The 27,281-nt window shown below is 33.4% G+C and overlaps 3 protein-coding genes across 4 annotated transcripts in view; 2 read left to right on the top strand and 1 right to left on the bottom strand.

Annotated features, from left to right (window-relative positions):
- Nucleotides 1-18,776, top strand: part of form3 (FH2 domain-containing protein formin 3) — an 81,297-nt gene extending 62,521 nt beyond the window's left edge. For both annotated transcript variants that reach the window (XM_085190321.1, XM_085190320.1), the window contains 22 exons: nt 3,934-4,040; nt 4,305-4,385; nt 4,852-5,011; nt 5,657-5,690; nt 7,424-7,562; nt 7,909-8,088; nt 8,558-8,675; nt 9,081-9,295; nt 9,606-9,710; nt 10,233-10,393; nt 10,761-10,949; nt 11,270-11,396; nt 11,683-11,835; nt 12,061-12,255; nt 12,523-12,645; nt 13,009-13,141; nt 13,351-13,476; nt 13,742-13,876; nt 14,954-15,128; nt 15,573-15,700; nt 16,113-16,217; nt 16,608-18,776. In XM_085190321.1, coding sequence (XP_085046447.1) covers nt 3,939-4,040; nt 4,305-4,385; nt 4,852-5,011; nt 5,657-5,690; nt 7,424-7,562; nt 7,909-8,088; nt 8,558-8,675; nt 9,081-9,295; nt 9,606-9,710; nt 10,233-10,393; nt 10,761-10,949; nt 11,270-11,396; nt 11,683-11,835; nt 12,061-12,255; nt 12,523-12,645; nt 13,009-13,141; nt 13,351-13,476; nt 13,742-13,876; nt 14,954-15,128; nt 15,573-15,700; nt 16,113-16,217; nt 16,608-17,959 — 4,236 coding nt within the window. In that variant the 5' untranslated portion in view covers nt 3,934-3,938 and the 3' untranslated portion in view covers nt 17,960-18,776. The remainder of the gene's footprint in view (nt 1-3,933; nt 4,041-4,304; nt 4,386-4,851; nt 5,012-5,656; nt 5,691-7,423; nt 7,563-7,908; nt 8,089-8,557; nt 8,676-9,080; nt 9,296-9,605; nt 9,711-10,232; nt 10,394-10,760; nt 10,950-11,269; nt 11,397-11,682; nt 11,836-12,060; nt 12,256-12,522; nt 12,646-13,008; nt 13,142-13,350; nt 13,477-13,741; nt 13,877-14,953; nt 15,129-15,572; nt 15,701-16,112; nt 16,218-16,607) is intronic.
- Nucleotides 18,777-19,291: 515 nt separating this feature from the next.
- Nucleotides 19,292-23,006, bottom strand: LOC146536413 (uncharacterized). The gene is made up of 6 exons (XM_085190322.1): nt 22,849-23,006; nt 21,638-22,136; nt 20,880-21,148; nt 20,252-20,451; nt 19,735-19,846; nt 19,292-19,583 (listed from the first exon to the last, which is right to left on the bottom strand). The coding sequence occupies exons 1-6, from the start codon at nt 22,924-22,926 to the stop codon at nt 19,458-19,460; spliced, it is 1,284 nt and encodes a 427-aa protein (XP_085046448.1). The 5' UTR covers nt 22,927-23,006; the 3' UTR covers nt 19,292-19,457.
- A 1,389-nt stretch (nt 23,007-24,395) lies between these two features.
- LOC146536412 (cyclin-dependent kinases regulatory subunit-like) lies at nt 24,396-25,754 on the top strand. The gene is made up of 2 exons (XM_085190319.1): nt 24,396-24,607; nt 25,047-25,754. Exons 1-2 carry the CDS (start codon nt 24,549-24,551, stop codon nt 25,267-25,269), a joined length of 282 nt encoding a protein of 93 aa, XP_085046445.1. The 5' UTR covers nt 24,396-24,548; the 3' UTR covers nt 25,270-25,754.
- The last annotated feature ends 1,527 nt before the right edge of the window (nt 25,755-27,281 follow it).

Genomic DNA, 27,281 nt, shown 5'->3' with positions numbered 1-27,281 from the left:
TTAAATACCTTTAAAAATCTAAATTTCAAATTTTATAAAAATCGGTGCCGATTTAAATTTTTTTCCATAAAAACTTTGAACCGCTATTTCATCTCTTTAAGGTTAAAATTTTTCGAAATCCCTTCTTAGTAGATGTCCAGATTACGAAAGTAAACTTTTGTCCAAATTTAACGTTTCTACCATCAGCTGTTACGGCTGTGCGTGCGTGTTATCTCAGTCAGTGAGGACAAGTCCTTTTATATATATAGATAATTTAAACATTTTAGTACTTATTATACTAAGAGCATTTGCATAGTCGATTAACGTATTTGATATTAAATACCTGAAGAACTTTTATTAAATTAGTGAATCACTTTTACATTTTTAAATATAAATTATTATAAAAAAGATACATTTAAAAATATAAAAAAACCACTCTTCCGAGGGCGGGACAAGGGTCCAAGCCATCGGTGGCTAGGGCTCCAGAGAGAGGAACCTCCGCACAATACGTGCCGTCTCAAGTAATACTGCCTTCTGTATCCGGTTCTTGATCCAACAGCTAAGCGATAGCCTCTTAAGGTGTTGGTCGAGGCTTTTCGCTATTAACACGTTAACCGAAACCACTATCGGCACAATGATAACAAATAACAAATTATTATAACAAATTATTATTACAATATTTAAGTACTAAGTCCTATAAGGGTTCTTTCTGTTTTATTGCTTTCGAGGTACAGAATCCTAAAACAGAAAAAAATACACTAAAAAATAAATATAAATAAAAGCTTTTAAAAAGTAATTGTAATATTGATAGAAATATATATAAAATTTAATAATAACATACTATCTGTAAGTTCAGTCGTGGCACAGGGGCATAAAGTGTGACTGTAAAACCTGACTGGTTACTGGTTACTAGTTACTGAGTGTTTTAACACTAGGTTCTCTCTGTCTACTCTTCTGTGTGCGGGATACAGAGTGAAGCTGATTTGATTTTTTTTTGAAACATTGTCAGCCTACCAGCTATCTTAACAGAAGTAATTATAAAGTAATTATTAACAGTAAAAATTTAAGTAATTGTTAATAAAAAAATAAGAGAAAAAAAGAGAAAATTAAAAATTACTTAAGCAAAATAATAAAAAAAACCAAAATGTGGTGTCGTGGGACACCAGTTAGGAACGAAGTTCGACGAACGACGAGTCCTTCGGCTAATGTAGAATCGACAAAAATTGCAAAAAAAGTCGTGCTCAATTTTATGTAGGTTTTCTTGATTTTTCTCTTAAATTTTGCTGATTTGTTTTTATTTAAGTACAAGAAAGTATTTAGAAAATTCAGTATTTTAGGAAATAATAAATTACTTAAAATAAAAAAACATCGTAATTCAAATTATAAAAAAAGAAAGAGGGAGAAAGAGAAAGGTATTATACATTACTCGTCTGTGTATGCGACTGTCGCGCCTGCGCACGTCTCATTTAACGGTTTTATTCCACGCATTTTTCTTACGGTTTTACTATCACATTTTTTTCAGTTCGTTCACGCAGCGAAATCCCTATCCCTTCCAAGCCTGCCGTAAGGAACTTCGTTCCAATAAATAAATCCGCTTTACGATGTATCCCACACATAGCGGGGTAGACAGAGGGAACCTAGTGTTAAGACACTCAATTCCCCTCTTTAAATTGAACTCTGGAGGCATTGCGTGTTGAGTTATTCCAACAAAATAATAAAATTAGAAAAAAATAATAATAAATTTATCAGATTTCTAAACGCAGCATACATTAATTACTTTATAATCTGACAACTGTCATTTAATCAACAAAATAAAAACTATAGTCGAGATTCATAGATATATATAATCTAAATTCATATATAATTAAATATCATCTTAAGAGTAATAAAACATAATATTATTGACTATAATAAAAAACGTAAATACCTAATTATATTAGATACATTTTATTGTACGAAGGCGCTCATATTTTAATGGTTTTTTTGGCCTGGGTTTCATGATTTTACTGGTTTTAGGAACACTTGTGAAAACGGCAGAGAACGAAGTTAACCTTGGGATCATATCAATTCAGATTGGTACCGTCAGCACTTAGTAAACTTATTGTTTATATTTTTTCCAAGACATGTTGAACAATGAGTCGTTCAATAGAATTGCTTGTGGGTGAAACAAGAACCTTACACCGAATTGTTCCAATGCCTCCCGATGGGAGCTGTCTCTTCCATGCTTTTGCATATTCTTTGTTTGAGCGTATTGATATACAACAAACTAATAAATTGCGCGAGACTATAGTAGAGTACGTATGTCGTAACTGGAATGATTAAAGTATCTACACTAGCGCTCGAAACGGGAATCCTTACTCTTCTAAAGAAGACATGCTTTGCTTAACTACGTACGGAGCTACTTCCGAAATAAAGGCTGCAGTAGATTTGTACAATATTAAGATAGAAGTGTATTATCACAATGGTGTCCTACTTGGTTTATTCGGCGAAGAGAAATGTCCTATGAAACGCTTACTCTAAACTATGTTTTAAAAAGAGCAACTCTTGAGTTTCTTGCTATAGTAGCTTCCTATAGGAAAAGTTCTTGTAATGGCCAAATTTAATAAAGAATATTTTGATTTTGATAACATTATGAACCTTCCTACTTATAATTTCTGTACAAAAAGTAATGATATCCCATCAAAAACATAAATGTAAAAAGAAAGCCAAGTTCTGTAATAAAACGTATGCTTTCAGCGATAAAAGAAGTGAGATGTAAATGTATGCCAAGTTCAATGGTCAGTCCTGAAATTTATTTTTAACAATATAAAATATTTTATAACAACTGAAAATGCCCATTCTTCTTACAACTTGGAGACTTCATTTATGTGTAATATCTGACTTGGCTAGTTTTCAAATTAATTTACATCGATATTAATAAATGTATTCAAATTCTATTCTATTCTATTAAGATTCTATTGTAAATTCATATGAAAACTAGCCAAGTCAGATATTAATAAATGTATTCAAATTCTATTCTATTCTATTAAGATTCTATTGTAAATTCATATGAAAACTAGCCAAGTCAGATATTACACATAAATGAAGTCTCCAAGTTGTAAGAAGAATGGGCATTTTCAGTTGTTATAAAATATTTTATATTGTAAAAAAATAAATTTCAGGACTGACCATTGAACTAAAATTAATTAATTAATTAATTAATTTACATCGATATTAATAAATGTATTCAAATTCTATTCTATTCTATTAAGATTCTATTGTAAATTCATATGAAAACTAGCCAAGTCAGATATTAATAAATGTATTCACATTCTATTCTATTCTATTAAGATTCTATTGTAAATTCATATGAAAACTAGCCAAGTCAGATATTACACATAAATGAAGTCTCCAAGTTGTAAGAAGAATGGGCATTTTCAGTTGTTATAAAATATTTTATATTGTTAAAAATAAATTTCAGGACTGACCATTGAACTTGGCATACATTTACATCTCACTTCTTTTATCGCTGAAAGCATACGTTTTATTACAGAACTTGGCTTTCTTTTTACATTTAGGTTTTTGATGGGATCTATATTTCTCTCTGTAGTCGGTCCCTCGTGTTTGCGTGATCAGACATCTGGAGCAGATGATCAGCCTCCACCATATAGCTTGAAAGATGATGATATGAGGTCCATAACTTGATCGGTCCATCGTGATGGTGACCGACCGCGCGATCTTATCTATATCTATCTATATGTTTTTCACTCTGAAACTTCATAGCCTAACGCAACAAACTGCGAATTTGATGCGTAAAAGTATGAATTTGGATAAAACCTATAGTACAAGCTTATTTAAATAGTGTTTATAGTAATCAAAATATTTAAATACTTTTTATTCCCATTGGAATATATGCCATGATAATTTTATTTAATACACAATATTTTAAATTATACATTTTCATGTTTTTTTAAGAAACAATGGAGAGTCGAGTCGGCCTGGACTACATAGTGGAGCACGCGGAGTACGCGGGGAAGCTCGCGGCCGCCCTCACTTCACCTACGGCTGCTGTTAAAAAACAGGTATGTCAGTTCGATTCCCAATCGGTGAAATTAAATATTTAGTATTTTGATAGCAACAAGCAAGTAACAAAGCAAATCGCGGTGTTGAGTTCTGCCTTCAGAATTCAGAATTCGGCAGAAGGTGGAGAACGGAAGTGTCTTAATGGGAACGCTCCCTCACTCTCCATACTAATATTTTTCGTATTTAAATGAAATATAGCAACTTTACTGATAACAATAATTTAAAAAAACTATTGTTTAAATATTTTTTAAATAATTTTCCAGGTGTTCGAGCTTCTCTCAGCGCTGTGTGTATACAACGCAGACGGATATGCCCGAGCAGTCGACACGCTCGATAGATATAAGGTAAACAAAAACTTATATAGGAAATTGATACCCAATTTATTTCTTCAATATTTTATAAGGATCTCTTGATAATATTTCAAAAAAAATTAGCTCAAACTCTACGGTCCTTGCATTTCTCTATCGCTTCGGGGGGGGCTAAATCAAAAATAAATATTGTTATTTTCTCCATTTTCTTGTTGTAAATGGGACACTCGTCGTGTATACTATTATATATAACGAGTTCTTTTAAATTAATTCTTATTTAATTATTATTTTTATGGGAGATCGTCGTGGCGCAGTGACACAAGTGTGTGACTCCGAATGAGTCGATTGTGGATTCGATTCCCACTCGGGGTAACGATTTTTTTATATTATTTCCTCGCTCTGTTAACAAGACAAACGCAGGGTTCAGTTCACGTGAAAATTCAGCGGAAAGAGCTGAACGTAGCGTCAAAAAAAATAGGGTTCAAAAAAGTTATGGTTCTAGGTTCTGAAAGGAGACCGCTACCGCCTCACAATAGTTGTTGAAGAACTAAAAAACGCAACTACAATAGATTACAAAACTGCTCTCGTGGCGTTCATCAACTGTCTCATTATATCTGCACCTCGACTACCAGACAGGATCCGAGTGAGGAACGAGTTTATCGGTAAGTTGTTACTTTTTTTTCAGCTTCACGCTGTATCCCGCACAAAGCAGAAGCAGAAGGAACATTGTGATAAGACACTCCGTTCCCCACTTTCCGCTGAATTTTTCGAGGCATAGAGTGTTGAGTGGCGGAACTCAACGCCGAGCTTTTGTCTTGGTGCCAGAGCGAAGAAATGGAAACATACATTTAAATACCTAAATATTCCATTTTTTCGGGTGGGGATCGAATTTGCAACCATTGTTTTTTTAGTATATAAAATAATATTTGTTTTATAAATATTAATAGATTATAAGTGCACGTATTCTCATACGTGTTCAGTGGCTTAGTGGTGAGAGGTCACAAGAGACGTAGGTTCGAGCCCTACTATATTAATAAACAATATGTTTTCTAATAAAGTTCCGCTCAATATTTCATTCTCTTATCAGACTGAAGAAATGAATATATTTTTTACTTTTCTATTTTACTATTTTAATATTTTTCTTTTACTATTTTACTTTTTCAAACGGGAATCGAACCCACAACTTATTGCACCTTTGTGCCCCGCGACTGTTATATATGTAAATTATTTTACTGTATTAAAATATTATACAATCCATACAAACCTGAATACTTTAGAGATTTGATGATACTATAATTATATTACAGGACTTGGACTGCTTCCAACACTTAGTAATCTAAGGTGAGTGTATTTAACTCTTAACTCGCATTCCTTGCAGTACGGTTCATGAGTTGTGGCCGTCCTGAACTTAGCTCTAGTTAAACGCCAAAGTTCACAGCCTAATCTCAGAGCGGCCACGACTGGTCCGACTTATTGTAGTTATGATTTATTTTATTAGTTGCTTATTTAGTTAACTATTACATTTTAATAATGACAAATATAGTTCTTTTGTTTTTTTGGTTTTGTATCATTGTTTTATTTATATTTTTTCCTTACACATGTATGTTAATTACTAGTATAAGTTAAAATAAACCTGGTAATTAATCATTTTCAATTTTCAATCCATTTAGGTATATTATTCTGAGGACACAACTAAATTATAAAATTTCTTTCAATCAATATAAATACCCATAGTTACATAGTTCAATTTAGTACTAAATAGATTATTTGGGTGAAAAGAAGTCTAAAAAAGTATTTAATACATATTCAGTTAAAGTGGAATCTATTACCATTGCATACTGCATACATAGCTCAAATGCTCTACGATAACAACCAGAATTAATTATTTATTTATATTGATTAATTAATTTTATAACAGAATTGTAGAAATCTATAATATTTCGTAGTTTAATTTAATACTTGTAATAGATCCAGCTAGTAGTAGCAACTCATTCTACTCAAATTATGAAATGACTAAGGAATCCGTCCTGCCAATTAATTATTAAATCTTAGCTCAGAATCGAACCTGATAATTACAATTTTGTTATTCAATGCCTTTAAAACGCCGCTAATTAAAATTAATTTAGAATATTTTTTTTATGGTTCTCATGAAAGCTTTAAAAGATAACTAACTACATAACTTTAAAACTAATAATATTATTTAAAATAAACAGAATATCAATAATTCCATTTTTTCAAAGTAGTTAGTAATAATTAATTAAGTATAAATTAAGTAATAATTAATTAAATAAAATGGTGGTTGTCGTGGCGCAACGGTTAGCGTCTATTAAAGCAGTTATGGGTTCGATTCCCGCTGCGAGAGTGAATTATTTTTACACGCTTTGAATACAAAACCACACTTTGAAGTGTTGAGGCTCGTCACTCAACACATATAATATCTCGAAAATTGGGCGGTGCGTGGAAAACATAGTGTCTTATCACTAGATCCCTCCCCCTTAAATATAAAATAAAAATATTTTTTTCCCAAGCTAAATTAAAAATAGGAATTTTATACCAATTATATGTTCCGGTCTAAAGTCCACTGCGTCCAGTGAATAGCAAAAAAATGCGTGGGCAGATACGTCTCATACCAAATATGGCGAGTTGAGAATTAATGAATAATAATTATTATGTATTGATTTGTTATTGTATTTATATAAAAACGTGGATAAAAACGTGGATAAAAACGTGAGGTTATTTTTATAATTTTATAGTTATTTTTAAGTTTAGGTATATTTCTCTTTGTTTTGTAAAGAAAGAAGAGAAGTTAGAAACAAATCACATAGTTTTACACCTCTTGTTAAATTCATGGATATCATAATTAAAATTATAGTAAAAAAATATATACTATAGGCACAACCATACTATACTTACACTATTAAATTAACACGTTGCTATGCCAACGCATGTTTTACGTCAAAATATTTCCATTCCTCTAGTATTTTATAACATATACGCAAAAAGTGGAAAACAACAGTGCTACTAGTTTTACTTATATAATTTCCTAACATTGATTCGAACTGACTACCTCACAGGCATGAAGCGGCCAGTCATCCAAACCTCGGCGTCCAGCTCGACGTGTTCGAGGAGCAGCGGGAAAGCGACGAGGCGCAGGGACCCGGCGGTATCAATCTGAATTCACATTTAGATGTGTTTTACGCCATTTTGAAACAAGTTAGTATAAAAAATACATATATTTTATAATAATTATAATTTGCTTGCGAGGATTTTTTATAGTGGATAATCCATAATTTTCCGTTCCCGTAGGAAATTCAATAATATTCCTCTAGACTTCTTAACTTAACTATACCGCAGTTTTGTCTGGCTATTACTCATTATTATTTAAGCCGATTACAAAAGATTATAATAAATATAAATAAAGTATTCCATGTGGAAGCAGGCAGAAAGAACCTTATATAATCTCAAGTTGATGCTAGGTTAATAGTTTTATACCACCGATTGATGCTATCCTAGCAAGCAAGCTTTTATACTATTTCTTAATTATTCTACTTCTTGACAGGTATCAGACACACCCCAAGAGATCCCCTTCCTGAGCATCTTACAGCATTTGCTAAGGATAGACCCGAAGGAGGCAGTCAGTGACATAGTGTGGGACACGGCGGAGACGTTGGTACATAGAGCCACCTTGTTGGAGACGAGGGAGGATGCGGCGAAGCTGCTTAGGGCACCGAGTGTACAGGTAATGTTTGTTGTTATTTTTAATGTCTTGTGAAATTTTAAATAATATTCACAATTTTAAATTATTCTATCTATTTTTCTTACTCACAAGTACATATTTGAGATTATTAATTATCCTTATTCTTAGTGGAATAGGTGGAGAAACTATATACATAATTGCATATCTCTATAATTTTGTTCATTCTGTTTAGCTTTTCGTAAATGTTCTGATTGTTTACCCAACCCTTTTTTAGTATAAAAGGAAATTTAAAAAACACATAAAAGTATGTATTAGTAAAAATATTTTATATAATAATTTTTATGTAGTAGAGTTTTGTATAAAAATGTACTTATCTATGAAAATACTTATGTCTTAGATAGGTATTGAACCCCATACAAAATCATTTGTATTGTACAATTCCATTAGTATTTATAGTAAAATGAAGGCGAAGATAAAGAATTGCTCATTTTTCCTCCTTATTCAATTTCAGGCAAAAATGGGCTGCACATGTCAACACAGAGATCTATCAGGGTCGAATAGAAAACAAAGCTTACAAAGAGCGTTGTCCCCCCCACCTCCCCCACCGCCTGCGCCTGCGCCGCCGCCTGGTAATAAAATAATTTAATAATATGGTTTTTTTTTATATAAAGCGATAAGAACCTTAAGAAGATTTAAAAAGGAATAGAAAAAGATAGATTTAAATTTATGGTTTAATCCGCCTATATTGTATTGACGGGACTTTCGTTGGTTGAACGTTGCAGCAAATAGGTTTATCTTATAATGTATATATTTTACTAGTAAAAAGTTTAGTTATATTTAATACAAAAATAATATTATTTCTAAGCATAGCAAGCATATTAAGACAATAGTTAGATATGAGTTTTTTTATTTTTACTTATTTAGATTTACGAGTTATACTTAAAAAAATCAAACAATTTAAAACTTATACAACCCACTAATGTTAATAAAAATATATATATAAAAAAAAAAAATTATTAATCTTTTTTTTTCAGCAATACCCCCACCTCCACTACCACCAGCACCTCCAGCACCGCCAACACCCCCAGCGCCTCCTGCACCCCCTACTCTCCGAAACGCTCCACCACCACCCCCTGGCACACTTACACCCCCACCTCCCCCCGTGAATATAAAACTACCACAACAGGAAATACCATTGCCGAAGACTAAAATGAAGACGATCAATTGGAATAAGATACCTAATAATAAAGTGAGTTTTTATTAAAGCTGTTGCTTATTAACAAACAGTTTGTCCAAATTATGCCATGCCTATTAAAAGGACGAGGCACCTCCATCTTCTAAACTTATAAATTCTTCGTACTAATAAAAATTATTCTCTGCTTTATTAGAGAGAAAATCTAGTGTTAAGACTTGACATTTTCCAAGACATTGCTAAGTGGGTGAACTCAACACCGTGCTTTGTCTTGTTACCTAGTTCATTATTTCAAGTGAGGATTGAACCCACCACCGATACCACGACATCTTTACTTCATATGTATAATAAGATATAATGATTTCAGGTAATCGGCCAAAATAATATTTGGTCGATTGTAGCGTCGAGTCACAAACATTCACCAAAATCTGAACTGGATTGGAGCGAAATAGAAGGATTATTTTGTCAACAAGTAAGTTATAAAATAAAAATTAAATTCTAAATATGTATATATTTAACATAATTTAAAGCGAAATTTTTGTATTTGTAATTTTATTATTTCTCTGATTAGCTTCATTATTATTTCTTTGAATATCCCACTTATAGAATGTTAGTGTTAGGACAATCTGTTCCTATTTAGACACATCCGTTCCCTGTTTTCCGCCTAATTCTAGGGGCATTGCATGTTTGTGGCGAATCTCTACTCCGCACTTTGCCTCGTTGCCAAAGCGAGGAAATAAAAATATTAAATTGTGCATTTCCTCGAGTGGGAATCGAACCCACTATAAACGCGACAATTTGTGTATTTTTTTTATTTTCTATATATTAAAGAAAATTTTAAATATTTTCAAAATGTACCTTGAATTTTATCGACAAGAACCATACTATATTAACTGTACAACTGTAGAAGAAAAGTTCAACATTCTTATATTTATTTATTTACATAAAGCGTGACGAACAAACTTTATTATAATATTGAAACTATATATCTCAGGTGCAACCACCAGGCTCAGCGGGCTCTTCACCAAGATTAGGAAGAAGTCCTATATGCGATAGTTCAGGAGAAAGGAAGCCGAGGAAGGAACCTTCCGAAATTACACTTCTGGACGGCAAAAGGAGTTTGAATGTTAATATATTCTTGAAACAATTTCGCAGGTATTTGTTGTTTGTTTTTTAAGAAATGATTTTGTCTATTGAAAGTTGATTAAAATTTTTTTATTGAGATATTCTTTTTGGAAAAGATATCAGTAAATAAATCAACTAAAGTATGAATTATCATCTATGTATGTTATGTAAGTAATTCAATGACTTCTCGGGAAGAAAGCTGGCAAGCTGGCAGTAAGAAATGAAAATAAAGAACTGAAGCAAAATAGTTGAATTTTCATATTAACATATTTTTCTTTACTTCTTTCTTCGAACTAATTACAAAATACTTAACAGTCTATATCAACAAAGGCAAAGTTTTGTATGTGTAAAAAAATTTTAGTATAAAAAAATATTTTCACTTTTTTTCCCTTTTTAGTTCCAACGAAGATATAATCCAACTGATTCGGGAAGGTTCCCACGATGATATAGGTACTGAGAAACTGCGTGGTCTCCTCAAAATATTACCAGAAATAGATGAATGCGAGATGTTGAAAGCGTTTACGGGAGATGTTACCAAGTTGGGTAATGCTGAGAAGTTCTTGTTACAGCTTATACAGTTGCCCAAGTGAGTATTACTTATTTTTTTGTTAAAATGCTAAATAAAATATTTTTATAAATTAGAAATATTGAGGCCAGTCATGGCATAGGGATACAAGTGTGTGACTGTAAACGTGACTGATTGTGAGTTCGATTCCCACTCGAAGAAATAAATGAACCTATATTTTAATTTTTTTTTGAATTACATGAAAACACATAAAAAATTAAAGTAGCATTGATTGATAAACAGACTCGGTTCTTATCGAATTATATTTTCTAATATATAGGAAATATAAATACCGTATATATATATATATACATTTATTTCATTTTATTTTATTTTTTCAGTTACAAATTAAGAATAGAATGTATGCTACTAAAAGAAGAATGGGCGTCAACCGCTGGGTACTTAGAGAGTGCTATCAACGCTATACTGGTGGCTGGAGATGACTTAATGTCTTCAAGAGCTATTCAGGTAATATATAAAGATAGGTCTTAGAGTCAATACATCTATCCTAGGCATTCTGGTCAATTTCAAGGTAATATTTGACCATTGAAGTTATCGTTCCAGAGTAGAGAAATGAAAGTAATTTTGTTCTTCACTAGTGGTTATCGAATCCACGGTCATCACAGATTCCAGAAAAATATGAATATCTTTCAAGCACCAGAACCAATTAAAGCATGCATTTGTACACATATAAAAATACATACAAATTCTTATAGTACAATTACCTATTAAAGTATTTTTATCTAATTTACAGGAGATCCTATACATATCGCTAATAGCTGGTAACTTCTTAAACGCGGGCGGCTACGCGGGTGGCGCGGCAGGGGTGAAACTCTCCTCTCTCCAGAAACTCTCCGACATCCGCGCGAACAAGCCGGGAATGAATCTCATGCATTATGTCGCTTTGGTGAGTTGCTTATTTTTTCAGCTTCACGCTGTATCCCACATATAGCATGGTAGATAAGGGAACTCACTCCTCACTTTCTGTCAATTTTTTTGGGGTATGTTTAGGGTATTCCCCGAGTGGGAAACGAACCCACAATCATCGAGTTTACAGTCATACGCTTGTGCCACTGCGTCACGTCGGAATCAGCACGGCATATGTAATTTAATTTAGAATTTTTTTTTTCAGCAAGCGGAGCGTAAAAATAAAGAGCTAATTCACTTCGCGGACGACATTAGAGTGTTAGAGGAGGCGTCCAAAGCGAGTGTGGAACAGTTACACAATGAAATAAACACTCTGTCGCAAAGAATCACTACGCTGAAAAAGGAGATACAGAACACTACGCAACATGATATTAGAGAACAGATGGGTGACTTTTTACAGGTATTTTTAAGGTTTCTTGACTTTCTTGGCTTTATATGACTTTGTGTTAAAGAATTTTGGCTCAACTTCTAGCCGTGTCATGTTGTGACGCGGAACTCAACGCCGCTCTATCTTACTAAGGAAAATGAATTTTATATTTACCTGTGTGGTAATCAAACCCGAGACCGTCCTCTTTGCAGTGAGTCCTTGTGCCAATGTGCCAAAATATCTTTAAATACACGTATTAATGTAAATTATAATAATAATATTTAATTAAAACTTTATTAGGTAGCAGAAAGAGAAGTTTCAGCGTTAAATAAGGATATGGAAGAAGTGGAAAGTATAAGAAAGCAATTAGCTGAGTTCTTCTGTGAAGATCCTGTCTCCTTCAAATTAGAGGAGTGTTTTAAGGTACGTTCTTTATTTATGTATTTTTTTTATTTTAATGCTGTTGACGTTTACTTGGGCGCTTGATTGTTAAACATGTTTTTTTTTGCTTCACGCTGCATCCCGCACATAACATGACGAGGTACCACTTTCCCATTAAGCTGATTCGGTTCCACATTTGGAAATCAAATTCTGGAACATTGTGTGTCATTGCGTGTTGAGTAGCAGAACTTAACTCTTCGCTTTACTTCGTGACCAATGTGAAGTAGTTAAAGTGGGAAACGGAAGCGTCTAAACGGAATTTGACTCGAAAGTTATATAATAATAAAAAATAATTAATCAAAAATATTTAGCTTTCAATTTTTACAAACAGTATGTTTTTTTCAGACATTCGTAACATTCTGTACGAAGTTCCGTTCGGCGGTGACCGAAAACGCGCGCCGCGCCGCGCACGAGGAGCAGGCGGCAGCGCGGCGACGCGCCAGAGACCTCACGATCAGCGCCACTAAGAACAGGGCTGGTGAGAGAAATACTTTTTTTTAGCTCCAGGCGTATCCCGCGTGTAGCCAGATAGACAAAAGAAGTCTAGTGTTCAGGGACTGCGCTCCCCACTTTCACCAATTTCTGTAGGCATTGCGTATTGAGTGGCGGAGTTCATTACCATAATCGCTTTTGTCTGCTTACCAGAGAATTAATAATAAAATAACTAAATATTACCCAAAATTTCAGGCGGCAGTATGTGCAGTACACCTGTATCGGAGTGTGAATCTCTCATGGAGTCTCTTCTGCTGGATATACGAAATGGTTTAGGAAGACGTTCTTTGCGGAAATCGCATGATCCATCACCATCACCAGGTAATATTGTATTTTTTAATTAGATTAAAAAACTAGCTTTTACACGTTTTGAGACTAATTGTGGTGCAGGAAACCAAGCGAGCGACTTCTAGAATTCGGCAGTAAACGGGGAACGGAACTAACTAAATAGAAACGGAGTGTTTTAACTCTATATTCTCTTTCTATACTAACTATCGCCTCTAATGGAGAACCCATAACCGTTACGTTTTCAATTATACGCTGTTTCAATATATAATCTGAATATATTTTCTAACTTTATTTCCAGATGTAACCCCAACAGGTAGTCTACGTCGTCGAAGTCGCGCAAGTCCTGGGGACGATGAAGACGGCTTGTTAGAGTTTTTGAGGCATTCGTCCCCAAATCAGGAGGGTAGGGAACGGAATGTGTGGGGAAGTTTGGGTAAGTTGGAACAAACATAATAATAATTCATATATACTAGCACCGGTTAATGAAGTGACGAGCTCTTCATATTTGATTCAATTGTACTTACTAGTCCCACTAATAATGTAAATGTGAAAGCTTATGAGGATATATATTTATTACACTTTCATGCAAAAACTGTTGAACGGATTCAGATGAAAATTTCCAGTAATATCTATATATATAAAAGGACTTGTTCTCATTGACTGAGGTAAGACGCACGCACAGCCGTAACCACTGTGCGTAGAAACGTGAAATTTGGACAGATGTTTACTTTTATAATCTGGACATCCACTAAGAAGAGATTTTGAAAAATTGTAAGCCTAAAGGGGTGAAATAGGGGTTGAAAGTTTGTATGGAAAAAAAATTAAATCGGCACCGATTATTATAAAATTTGAAATTTAGATTTTTAAAAGTATTCATTTGAATACGTGTTTCATCGTTTTCTAGAATTCTCTCTATAAGGGCGCAAATAAGGGGTTGAAAGTTTGTATGGAAAAATTCTTAAATCGCCACCAATTTTTATAAAATTTTAAATTTAGTCTCTTAAAAATATTTATTTGAACATGTGTTTCATGGTTTTCTAGAATTTACCCCCTAAGGGTGCAAATAAGGGGTTGAAAGTTTGTATGGAAAAATGTTTAAATCCCTACCGTTTTTTATAAAATTTGAAATTTAGACTCTTAAAAATATTTCATTGAACACATGTTTCATAATTTATTAGAATTCACCCCTAAATAAGCACGCGAAGCTGCGCGCGTCCGCTAGTAACTTATATATCAGAATTACACGTAAGCTACAATGTAAACTCAAGCAGGCGAAGTCGCGTTATAGTCACTAGTTATTTAATAGATAAAGAAGAGCTACGCCAATAATTATGTTTTAAAATTATGTTTGTTTACACTCTTCCTTCACTTTTATCACATTTTCTAATAAAATTATAGGTTCATATAACGAACCTATATAAAAGAATCAAATAAAATTCGTAATAGATATGGATAAGTTGAAAAGTGAATTAATTGATTTGCACAATAAAAAGAGTTTCTAAATTCCCAGATCGGTCCTGGTCCCGCCGTGCACCAATCCGGGCTCGACTAGAGATCCCTGACAGAGAACGTACCGGGGAACGACCGTCTTCTCCCTCACCCTCGCCCACTCCCACTCCCACCCCCACCCCCAATCCTACACCATCTGTGCCGGCTGTGGAAGCTTCGACTGAAGCTAAGCCTAAGTAATTTTTTTATTCTTTTTTTTTCGCGAGGCGGAAGCTAGTGTTAAACATTTTTTCCCCAGGCTCTAAGGGCCTAATTCCGAGATATTACGTGTTGTTTGGTAGAACGCTAACGCCACGCTTTAATGTATTACCATAACGAAGAAATAAAAATAATTTATTCCCCTTACTTAGATTGCCACCAACCCACAACCATAAAGAGTTTACAGTCAGACGGTGTCAACATGCCACTGTGCCACGAGGGCGAATATAACTGGTCCATACTAAATTTCATACCATTCTAAATGTTTTTGAACAGTATATTGTAATTTTATACATTGCAATTCTTAGCATTGTCACTCATCAACTTCCACTAGTTCCCAAAAAGCGATTTCTTATGGATATAATTCCTTATAAATTTAATGTTTTTTTTAAAGAACATTTTAATTTTTTATGATAATGTAGGGAATGGCGTCAAAAAATCGAATCTTGGTTGCGCGCCAACAGCGAGGAGGAGAGGCCTCGCAGAGCGCGCGCGCCGCACTCCGCCGCCGTGCACGCGGCGCACCGGCGCTCCTTGGAAAACGACTCCGGTTAGAAATAGCCTGAAATATACGTATTGTTTTATATTTTACACGCATTTCCGTAGGATGTGCAGATAAATTGGTTTAACCACTCCGTTCTTTGCTTTCCATCTCTTATTTCGGTATATTTTGATTCTCACTTCCCGCCCACTCAATGAGGCCAGTGGTGGCGCAGAAGCAAGCCAATGCCACCAGAATTCGACGAAAAATGGAGAACGGAAGTGTCTTAATCTAAAAAATCAAGCTCAACTATCGTGATGACAGGATGGATGGCTGTATTGTAATATTGGAAAATGGCTCTTTATCAGTAGCTAACAAGATTGTATAATTTAATTATTGCTTTACATCACATCCTTTTTATCCTATTTAATCAGCACATTTATATTAATTTATTTTATTTTATTTGTTTCCGCACCTCTAGAGAGTTCCTGCGGCACGCTGGGCACGGTGGCGGAGGCGCGCGGCGCGCAGTGGCGCCCCGCCGTCACCGACACCGACCTTGTTCGCGCCATCGAGGCCGTCGAGGGTGAGACACACACACACGGGCCAACACACATATACAAATATTATTCACGCATATACAAATATTCGCATACATGCCTACACATGCGTATGTGCGTATACACAGCACATAGGCATACACATATGAGATCGTTCAAAAATGAGTTCGATTTCGTTTCGAGTTCATTCATTGGATATTTGTCAGTGGGTAAAAACCGACTGATAATGATGATGACGACGATATCCATAAGTGTACAAACCAATTATCTAGTTATTAACTAAAAATTAGAAATAAAAACATAAAATAAAATACATAAGTATATATGTATACTTGAGATGTATTTAATTTATGTTAAAATACATCTCAAGTATACTTTTCAAATAAAAATTAATTAATTTAACATTGCTCTTACAGACGTGCAACCAAAAACAAAAGACAGTAGGCTGCCTTGGCGGAAAACAGAGGAAAACGAAGAGATGCGACGTCTCAGGAGACAGCGATCGCGTCAACAAATCGACTCGCCTCAACCACTTGTATCCATTACGGAAGAAGAAAAACGAAAACTACCCGACATCACCGTTACCAGTGTTAAAGATAACAAAACAGAAAAATCTGATCGAGTCGAAATAGATTCTGATAACATCGAAACGCCTCCCGTACAAAGAAAAATATTCAACCCACCGCCAGAAAGAGAGCCTTGTAGGAAATTCCAATCCTCAATACCAGAAAAATCTTCCATCGAAATGAAGGACTTGTGTCAGGAGATATTAGGTGACGGACAGTTCGACAGATTCTCAGCTGCTAGAAGAACGAGAAGGTACAAGAGAACACCAGAATCGAGCTCACCCGAGGAAGAGAAGAAACCGGAAAGTACTGAATTAATAGCAGAAACCCAAGTGTTGAGACCGTCTAAATTGGAAATTCAAGCTTCGTATCCAATTGATAGTCCAAAAGAAACGAAACCAGTAGAAGAAACAATAAAAGACGAGAAAGAAGTTAGGTTAAAACGTTGGCAGGATAGACTAAAAGGTCAAGGTGGGCCAGAAAAACCAACCAAAGATATTAAATCAGTGCCATATTCCAGGATGAGGCGGCAGACATCCATCAACCAGGAGGACGTTCAGAAAGCCATAAGAGAACTAAAGTCACCGACACAAACACCTACTGGTGTCTGGTCAAGGAATGCTTATAGGAAATCTATGAATGCTAAAATAGATAAAATTCCTACAGAAAGGACGATTTCTCCTAGAATTCCGAAAGTTAAAAGCGAACACGAGCTCAACGATGAAGGATTCGAAGAGACGCAAAGTCTTAACTCCGAAAGCGCCTCCCAGGGAGCGTCATCAGGATGCAACATGGAATGTGAATCTCCAGTGCCCAAAAAGACGGAAATTCCAAAGAAAATAACTACCAAAGACACAAAAACGCCGCCTCGGACTCCATTGGACCCAAAACGATTCACAAAACGCGCGACTTCCTTACGTGTAGAAAGATCGACTTCCAGAGCTTCCTTGCGAAGTTCGAGATCTTCGTTAAACAGTTCAGTGTCAGTTGCTACCGTGAAGAAAGCTCCAACTCCTGTCAAACCCATCCCGAAACCAGTGCAAAAACCTGTCTCCAGAATGCCCGCATCCAGGTCCTCTTCAAGTGGAAGTTCAGTAGGAGTTCCAAAACCTCCACTGAAGACAAAGACCTCTGGGTTCATGAGACCTACACAAGCGTCTAAAGGTAGAGGAACTACGTTAAATGGAATGAAAATGAAGTAAACCAAATATTCAATAAAAATGCCTTAAATTTTGGTGAAGATAATTAAACGCTATAATTATTTAGAAAAGAAATTATATTATCATGTTAAAAAAATGTCAATTTGATACCATATTATCGTCTTTTAAATAATATATTATTTAAAATAGCGTTATGAATTATTTTAAATTTTTAATATACAATTATAACATTAAAAAAAATTATTGGAATCTTCAGAAAAAGGTGAATCTCATACAATCTGAAGTTTTCAATGACTGTTTAGTTTAAGTCTAATAAGATCTGTATTATATTATATTTGGCCCGTACGTTTTTTTTTATTTATAAAAAAATCATTTAGTTTTAGGTTTCATTAACTTTGTGCCACGAATCAGTACGGGTATGTATTTTTTTTAGTACCATTGAATATAATTTAGTGCGAAATTCGTTTTTAATTTTTACTTTTTTTCAATTTTTCCTTATTGTATAGTGAAAGGTGGTCAAAATATGATTTTTTATAACATTTTTAATCGTTTAATTAATATTTTTTTATTTAAAAATTAATGTAATGGTCAAAATTTTTTCTATCAAAAATTTCCGTCCATATCCATTGCATTTTTCATAACTACCCGCAGAAAAAAAAATTACAAAAAAACAAATTTTGCACTTTACACTAATAAACATATTTCAATATTCATATAAAATGTATAAACGATCTGATTTTTGTAAGAGAAACATATTTTTTTATTGTAAAATCGTCACAAAGCATGGTTCTAATAAATGTAAGTCTAACACCAGTGTTTATATTTACTAAACGTAATAAATTTATATTCGACTATATATAAGATATTGTTTCTTTTATCGATAATAATAATACATATAAATAAGTTTACTTTCTTTCTTTCATTGCAATAAGTGATTTCAAAAACTCCTAACAGATTTTACTTTTTTCCTACGTTCGCTTTTTTAAGCGTATCCCATAAGCGTGCATAAGCACGGTATACGGGGGGAGGGAACCTAGAATAGGTTACATTAAGACTCTTCCCATTCGCCAAAGTATTGAGGCATTATGCTGAGTGGAAGAACTCAACGCCGCACTTTGCCTAGTTATCAAAGCGAGGATGATAATGTATAGAATCATATTATGTTCTTAGGAAGTAAAATTAATTTTATTGTATTAACGAAACATTTTAAATGTAAAAAATAGTAACTATTTCAAATTCTTAGGTTTTATAAATGTCACAGATTTTCAGATATTAAAAATATATAATTTTGGTTTTAATTTTTGCTTGTTTCATATAAATATTATGTATATAGAATACGTGCGTATACCTAATTATAAAAAAAATAAAAAACAATACTTAAATATAGATTTAATAAATAAATTCGTTACAATTTTTATAACACAGAGCGTTCAGCACTAAAAATAAAGTTAATTTATAATATTAATAAATTATTTGTTACATTATGAATTAATTACATACAAAATAAAAATTTACAAAAAAAAATATTAATAAAAAAAAATTATAGAAGTCCGCTATCAACGAGCTCTGTCACCAAGTCCGTCATTTTCTTCCTGCAAGCCTCGTTCGAAGTCCATACCGGTTTGATACAATTGCTTGTTTCATGAGATGGGGATATTTCACTCTCCTAAATATCAAAAAACAATCAGCAAAAGTAGGCAGAGGGAACATTGTGTTTAGACACTTCGTTCCCCACTTTCCGCCGAATTCTTTGGGCATTAAGTTTGAGTGACGGAATTCTTTCCCTAAATTATTAAAAATGTTGTAATTAATATTACCTTTTCCTGATAAAGATTGGGTGCCTCGTTGCTATCGCAAGTCATTATCGGATACATGTCCAACGCGATGCCGAGACCGAAGCGACTGCTGCTCTTAAACTCCTCTTGTAACCTAAGAAAACAAATAGGTATAAATATTTTTTATTTAGTTAAAAAGTCGAATAATTCTACTATTTTAAGCGTGATGACTACAATATAGATCGTTAGTTGACACGAAGGATATAAATCGGTTGATCATGTTGTGGCTTCAATTCCCACTGGAGGAAAACGAAAATATAAACTACTAAAGATAGTAGGATATTAAATATGTTAACTTCTTCGCTCTGATAATGTGGTTAAGCGCGGCGTTGAGTACCGCCATTCGACACGTAATATCTCCAAAATTTGGCGGAAAGTGAGGAATGGAAATGTTAAATGGGAATGGAGTATCTTAACAGTAAATTCCCAGGTTCTTCAATTCACCTTGCAAAAAACAAATGAATTATAAATCATTATTACTTATTATTCCTTTACTCACATATCATGTAAAGTTTCCTTGTCCAATATATTTCCATCGCTCATTTCTGACAGTCTCTCATAAAGTTCATCAGCATAGAAACGTAATAGTGCTGTGGTGTGTTCAGCTCGCTGTTCCTTCTCCAAGCACAAGTATATGAGGAAAGCTAGGTCTAGAGCTGGTGACGCGTAACGTGCCAGTTGAAAGTCTACGATATACATCTGAAACATGTGGATTTTATAATCATATCGGCCTAAAAATATAATGGTAAATTTATAACGTAATGGTCTAGCAGAATGTAATGTTCCATTCCCATTAGAATGAAAAAGCGAATAAAAAGACAAAGTGAGTTAAGTTTCGCCAATCAACACGCAATGTCTCGAATTATGTGCACTTAGTGCATGGGGAACGAAGTGTCTAGGTCCCCTCTTTGTTCCTTTATATATGCAGGGTACAACGTATAACTAAAAAAACGGCTTATTACTCTAATCAGCAATCAGTCTTAAAAATGTATTATTATTTGAAATTCCCTTTTAAATTACACATTTTTATTATTTTCACAAAAGCTTATCACTTTTAATTGAATTTTTCAAATACATATTAAAGTAAGTACTCAAATATTGTTGCTTTAATTTTATATCAAAATTACCTCAGCAAGATCACCGTCCATAAATTTAAACAGCATATTATTGGTCCAGCAGTCCCCATGACATATCACTGCTAGGGGTTCCCTTGGAGCTACCATCTCTACCATAGATTGGAAAAAAGTTTCTTCATTACAAAATCGTTTAAAGGGAACCAAATATTTTTCCTTGTCAGAGGAGCCTTGAAGTTCTTCTTCGACCATGGCTATAGCATTACGTGTAGCTTCGCTGTAGTAGCTTCTATAGTAATCCTCGTTTTCCGACAGGAAAAATACTAGAATCATTGGACAACAATAATTTAAATTACAAAAAGCACATAATTTGTTTTTTTTTTCATTTAACTCTCGTGTTATGTGCATGAGACTAATACGAAGGCAGAAGAGAAATAATAAAGATACAAAGAATTCTAACATAGGTAACCTTTATATCACTACGAGCGGCCCGCTCGCGGCTTCACCCGCGTGAACTACGTTATTATTAATTTCTGTCTCCATGAGTATCTACGCCCTTTACGTAAGTGACGTCCATGCAAAATTTGAGACTTCTAGCATTTGTAGTAACGAAGTTTCATACAAACTTTCAACCCCAAAAACAATCCCTTAGAAGTCGAATATTGCAAATTCCCGTCTTAGCGAGCACCTACGTCCTATAAGTAACTCCTATGCAAAATTTGAGATTCCTAGCACATGTAATTTCTGAGATTTCGTGATGAGTGAGTGACCTTTCGATTTTATATATATAGATTACAAAAGAAACTTCTTACCTTCAGAAATCCCATCCTGTATATTTAATAATTCATAAAATCCTTCAGGATCGTAGTACTTCATAGCCAGCGACAAGGAATGAAAGTGAGACAGATGTTTCAGTACAAAATAACACTGATCGATAGTCAGTCCCTTCCTCCTATCAGGCATCACGAACCCAAACTCTTTTAAGTCTTTCAAAATGACCAAATCATTCTGCGCTAAGTAGCATTTGGGTATGGAATTAAGGGGATGAATTACTTTCTCCCATTGACTTTGGAATTTGGACAAAGCTGGCCAAATTTTATTATAAAAAGCTACTTCGTTGCAGAACAATTCGTCGCTTTTGAAAGCTTCGCGACGTAAAATACTTTCTGGCAAACATTTGTAAATAATAGATCCTTCCCACGGTTCAATAATCTCTGTGTTATCGTCTTCAATAGACTTTCGCGATCCTTTCAAGGTTATTCGGTACACCATTGATGTGTAATTATCTCCTCGCTTGGATCCTGGTGCACCCTAAAATATATTTATGTTGTAAATAATTATTTATAATATTATGACAATGACAAAAATTTTTGACCTACATATATGTGCCAAGTGCCACAGTGTTGGTTAAAACGGCAGTAAGTACTTGACTGTATTGAGGGGACAGTGTGATCATAGGTAGCTAACTATTTAATACATTAGACACTTCCGAGCAACCCGCATTGTTTGTAAACTATGCAGTAGGTATTTCCTTTAGTACTTATTCTACTACTTCTTAACTACTACTAAAGGAAAAGGGAAATCCTGCAGCTCAAGAGACATGATGGTATTAATTGTTGTTTATCAAACCATACATATCACATTAACATGGTGGTTACAAAGTGGTTACAGAACACAGTTTATAAAGAACATGATTTTTTTATTTTTAAATAAATCTAAAGTTAAGCACAAAAAAACAAATACCACAACGGGAATCGAAGATTTAAGGATCATGCGTGTTCCGCATTTGCTGAGTGGCGGAACTCAACCGCTAGGCTTGCCTTGCCAGAGTAAAAAATGAAAATATTAAAAATTTCATTTTCTCGAACGGGGACGGGAAACCAATTCCTCAACCCGTCGCGTTTACAGTCAGGCGTCACGCGCCCTTGGCGTGTACCTCTGCGCCACGACTGGCCTCTGCCTCTGGTAAACTATAATTTAAATAAAATCCGGAAAAATATCTTGCAATTTGAAATATATTTACCTCAAAGTCATGTATGGTTACATCTGGATATTCGTCCTTCAGGAGGTTCTGTAAAAATTCCAAATTTACTGAGGTCATGGTGTCGGTCTAGATATAGGATGTCAACTGAGTCTCCTAGAAGCTTTTCCCGACACTACCGGTTTCAATTGCAATCGGCGTTTATTCGTGATTGATTCACAAGGATGACAATAATTTCATAGATTTTTTGCTATGATGCTGCATTTTGTACAAAGTCGTAGTAAGAAACCGCCATTTTCTTTACTTTCCACATAATCCAAAATATTTTATTTTCAGTGGCGATTCTGCACTGTCTGACTCGTAAATTTTACTTAGCATGAAAATTCTTTTAAATTCTAAGAAATGCAAGCTTAAATCAATAACCAGTTGAATTCAGTTAGTCAAAGTAGAAGTGCTCTTAGAAGATGAGTCTTAACCTTAAGACTCATCGTCATCGTCAGAGTATCCTATCTAGGTACATCATAATGATACTATTTCCGAATTCTAGGGACCTTGTATGAAAATATATATTTTTTAAATATAATTTTTATTTTGGTAATTAATATATAATAAATAATATAGTCCAAAATTACATCAAACAACCGTAAAACGTACAAATAATGGTATCCCTACACTGCAGGGGATCATTATTGAATTGTTACAGTGGGGCCCAGATTGGATAATGTCGGCCGCGTCATACCCGATGTTTTACTCTCAATAGGTTCCCGCATTTAAATTGATATTAATAATTTTGCGTTGTAAATTACTCTACGTATTCAATATAATTTAATATAGTCCTGCAGTTTCTTAGATAGAAATTAGATAGTTATGTTTGGATTGATAGTTATAGATTCAAATTTTTAGGTTTTTTAAAAATTATTTTCGCATCTTTGGTTCGTTAGATTAAGTACATTGATCACATGCGAGATGCTTTGCTTTTTAACTTATACATTTCGTTTCGATAATTTTAAAAAATATAAGTTAAATATCTAACGACGTATTCTGCATATTCATTTTTTAAAAAATCAATTAATTTAAGAATAAAAATAGTTTAAATTAAAATGCCTATTGAAGATGATGAAATTTACTTTTTATAAATCAATTTTCGAAATCGTAAAAACCTTGTGTATATTATCATACACATATACGTAAGTAATATACTAATATTTATATGAAAACTTTTTATCTCTCCAGATTTTTTGCATAATTAGCAGATTTACAATCGAAGCTAATTATAAATATAAATATTATTTTCCACTCTAGCCAATAAATAATAGCTTGACATAAAAAATCAAATGCATAAAAAGGAACGTGTAGCACAGTAGCTCGAGCTTGACAGTTGTCATTATGTTCCCGCCAATATTATGTCAAACGTTTTAAAAACTATCAAACAAGAAATTAAAAAAAGACATAAGAAAAATATTTATTATATATAAATAAAACGAAATAAACATAAGTTGTTTACCAAAACGTAAAATTATACTAAGTAATTGTTAATAGTTATATTTTTATATTTAAAATTTATGTTATCTGTAATTTTTGAACGTGAATGTTTTGATTGTATTGACAGTTTGAACAGCTGGAAGAATCGATCGCTGTAAATTGGAAAGGCATTTTATTTCAAATAAATTATTAAATCTAGGCTTATATTTTCTTGTGCGTCTTATAATTCAAATCTATTTAAATTTGAAGTTTTAACAAAAATGCCTGTCGATCAGATACAGTATTCGGAAAGATACAACGATGACGTCTACGAGTACAGGTTGGGAGTTTATTTCATGTTATTAAGTTAAAATCTTTTCTAAAAATGAATTAATAGATTATAAATTTCAATTTTCTTTCCTATTTCCTTTTAAATTGTCGCAAAATATAGTTTAAATATTTTACTAAGCGTTGCATCATGCGTTTACAGTATTCATTACCATGCTTTTATTTATCTTTAAAAATTAAATCTTATGTATTTAACTTACAATTTTCAATATAGTCTTACATAACTTTTTTTAAAGTTATATTTATTATCAATAGTCAACTAAAAGCTCTAAGTAATATTTTTACGAAATGTAATTCTTAAATAAGTAATACGCATTACGATGTCAAGGTTAGCATGAATACTATATATATATATAATGACTCTCTAATTCAATTATAGACAAGCCACACGACAGAACTATTTAAGTTTAATTAAACTTATTGCATTCCAGACATGTCATCCTCCCACCAGATATAGCTAGATTAGTTCCAAAATCCCACCTCATGACGGAAACCGAATGGAGAAATCTTGGTGTTCAGCAAAGCCCAGGATGGCTACATTTCATGGTGCATAACCCCGAACCCCATGTCCTATTATTTAGACGACCTAGAACTAATATACCTGCCCCGATCAATGGCTTAGATTCAAGCAGCTCCTCAACTGTTAAAGTATGATAAGGGTTTAGACAATGAAGGCCACATGTAAGATATTTATTTGATATGTTTATAGCGGCTTAAAATTTATATTGCTAAAATGAAAAAATAATTTATATGAATTTTGTAACTTTGTGAGAAAAAATAGAACAACCAATGAATAGTGTAATTTTTTAAAATAAATTTGTAAGTATTAATTACTGTCAACTTAATGTAAATGAAAATGAGTCTTTCAAACTATTATTTATGGTGTTAAAGATAGAAAATCATAATAAATATTAAACATAGTTGTTAATAAAAAACTATATAAAAGTGATAAGAATATCTAATAATCTTTAATAGGTGCTTCAAAAGTGTGGCCTTAGGACTGATAATTTAATAATGTATGAAAATTGCTTACGAGAATACAAATTATATTTATGATATAATGGATCTATTTAAGAACTGTATTACAGCTTAACAATTGTTAACAGAATAAAGATTTTTAAGTTTCTTTTTTTTCATAATTTTAGTTTTTTTTATTATCATTATTTTCCTCTTGCTAAGCTTTCTAGTAAAGGTGTGTCAGTTCCACAAATTAATTATTGGTTATTAAGCTTGTCACATACGCCGCTCTGTAGGTAACGCCACAGAAAGTAAAAGGGTGGATGTGCCACTGACAAATCAAATTTTTTTGTTTACGTTGCCCTGAGCACATATCGCATCTTGAGCATAGAACCGTACCTATAGGTACTTACCTATAGCAATTAACTATTATTGTTGTATCTATATATACACGTATATTGTACATATACGCCCAATGTTAATAATGTATCTCCGATCTCCAGTTAACGTCAATCTTGGAATTTTTGACATGTCTATTCAATCACTAACCTGCATGCCGTCTTCCATCTCTGTCTATTTCAATCTATGGTTGCAATTTATGGATTAGGATTGATTATTAACATCGGGCGATAGATTATATTTTCCTTGATTGTATCGATTAAATATTGATTTGGGGATAAGTTCAAAAACAAAGCTTATGTTTTTTAATACATTTATTTAAAGTATAAGTCTATAATAATAGTATAAGTCGGTTGTTTACATTCGAAATAGGAGTTTCGGCATTTTTGTCATCATCATGGTAAATATCCTACGTAGCAGTTCTTAAACCGAATCGAACCCCGGGGGTCAACCAGGCAGATATGATAGCCAAGTGATGAGAAAAGCAGCACTAACAAATTCCGAATAACACACTATAGTCAGAAACAATAAGTTAACCGATAAAAGAGCAAAACATATAACAATAACAAAAAGGTATAAGGATAAGGCACAAATGACAAAGTTCAGTTCAGTGCTGCAAGTGATCAGCCGTCAGTGTTGCAATTGCAAAAACTTAAATGGTTTACAACAAAAAAATATATAATTTTTATATTTTATTTAAATTTAAAAACCTAATAAGCAAATTATAAAATTATTTTTATGTTGATTATTTTCTTTATTGAGTTTGAAATAAAAATATAAGAAAACGGAATATTGTATTTTGTAACGACATCTACAGCATATATCAACTCTGAATCTTTATTCCATCGCCTTAAGCGATAGATGGCATTAGTCTCCATACAATATTTTTTTCGATTCAAAGTACTGGAATGCCATCCCCTGGTAGGGAGGGATTCATAAAATATGTTGATCCTTGTCTAAAAATAGTGCCGTCCTACTTACGCACTACTGGGCAATTTGAGACATCTTCTTGATTTATGTAAGCCTGGTACAAAGCAGCGGTTTACAGTCGAAATATTTGAATTTAAAATTGAATGAGGAACATGAACTACCCGTCTATATACATTGTTAGACCGATAATGGGTGAGGATTTTTGAAATTACCACATAAAATAGACATTCGATTACCCGGCCTCAGTTATACGGATTCGCGATTATCCGGACTATCAATCACGATAATTATTTTATACAACCTACTTACTACAATGAAACCTAAGAAAATTTAAATAAATATACGTAAATGCGTATGTAATTTATATGTGTATAAATCGT

The sequence above is a fragment of the Heliconius melpomene genome, chromosome 9 (assembly GCF_056956725.1).
Source record: "Heliconius melpomene rosina isolate 202511_hmr_F chromosome 9, ASM5695672v1, whole genome shotgun sequence".
Taxonomy (NCBI): Eukaryota; Metazoa; Arthropoda; class Insecta; order Lepidoptera; family Nymphalidae; genus Heliconius; species Heliconius melpomene.
The sequence above is the reverse complement of the archived record's forward strand: the minus strand, read 5'-3'. Positions and strand labels throughout refer to the sequence as shown.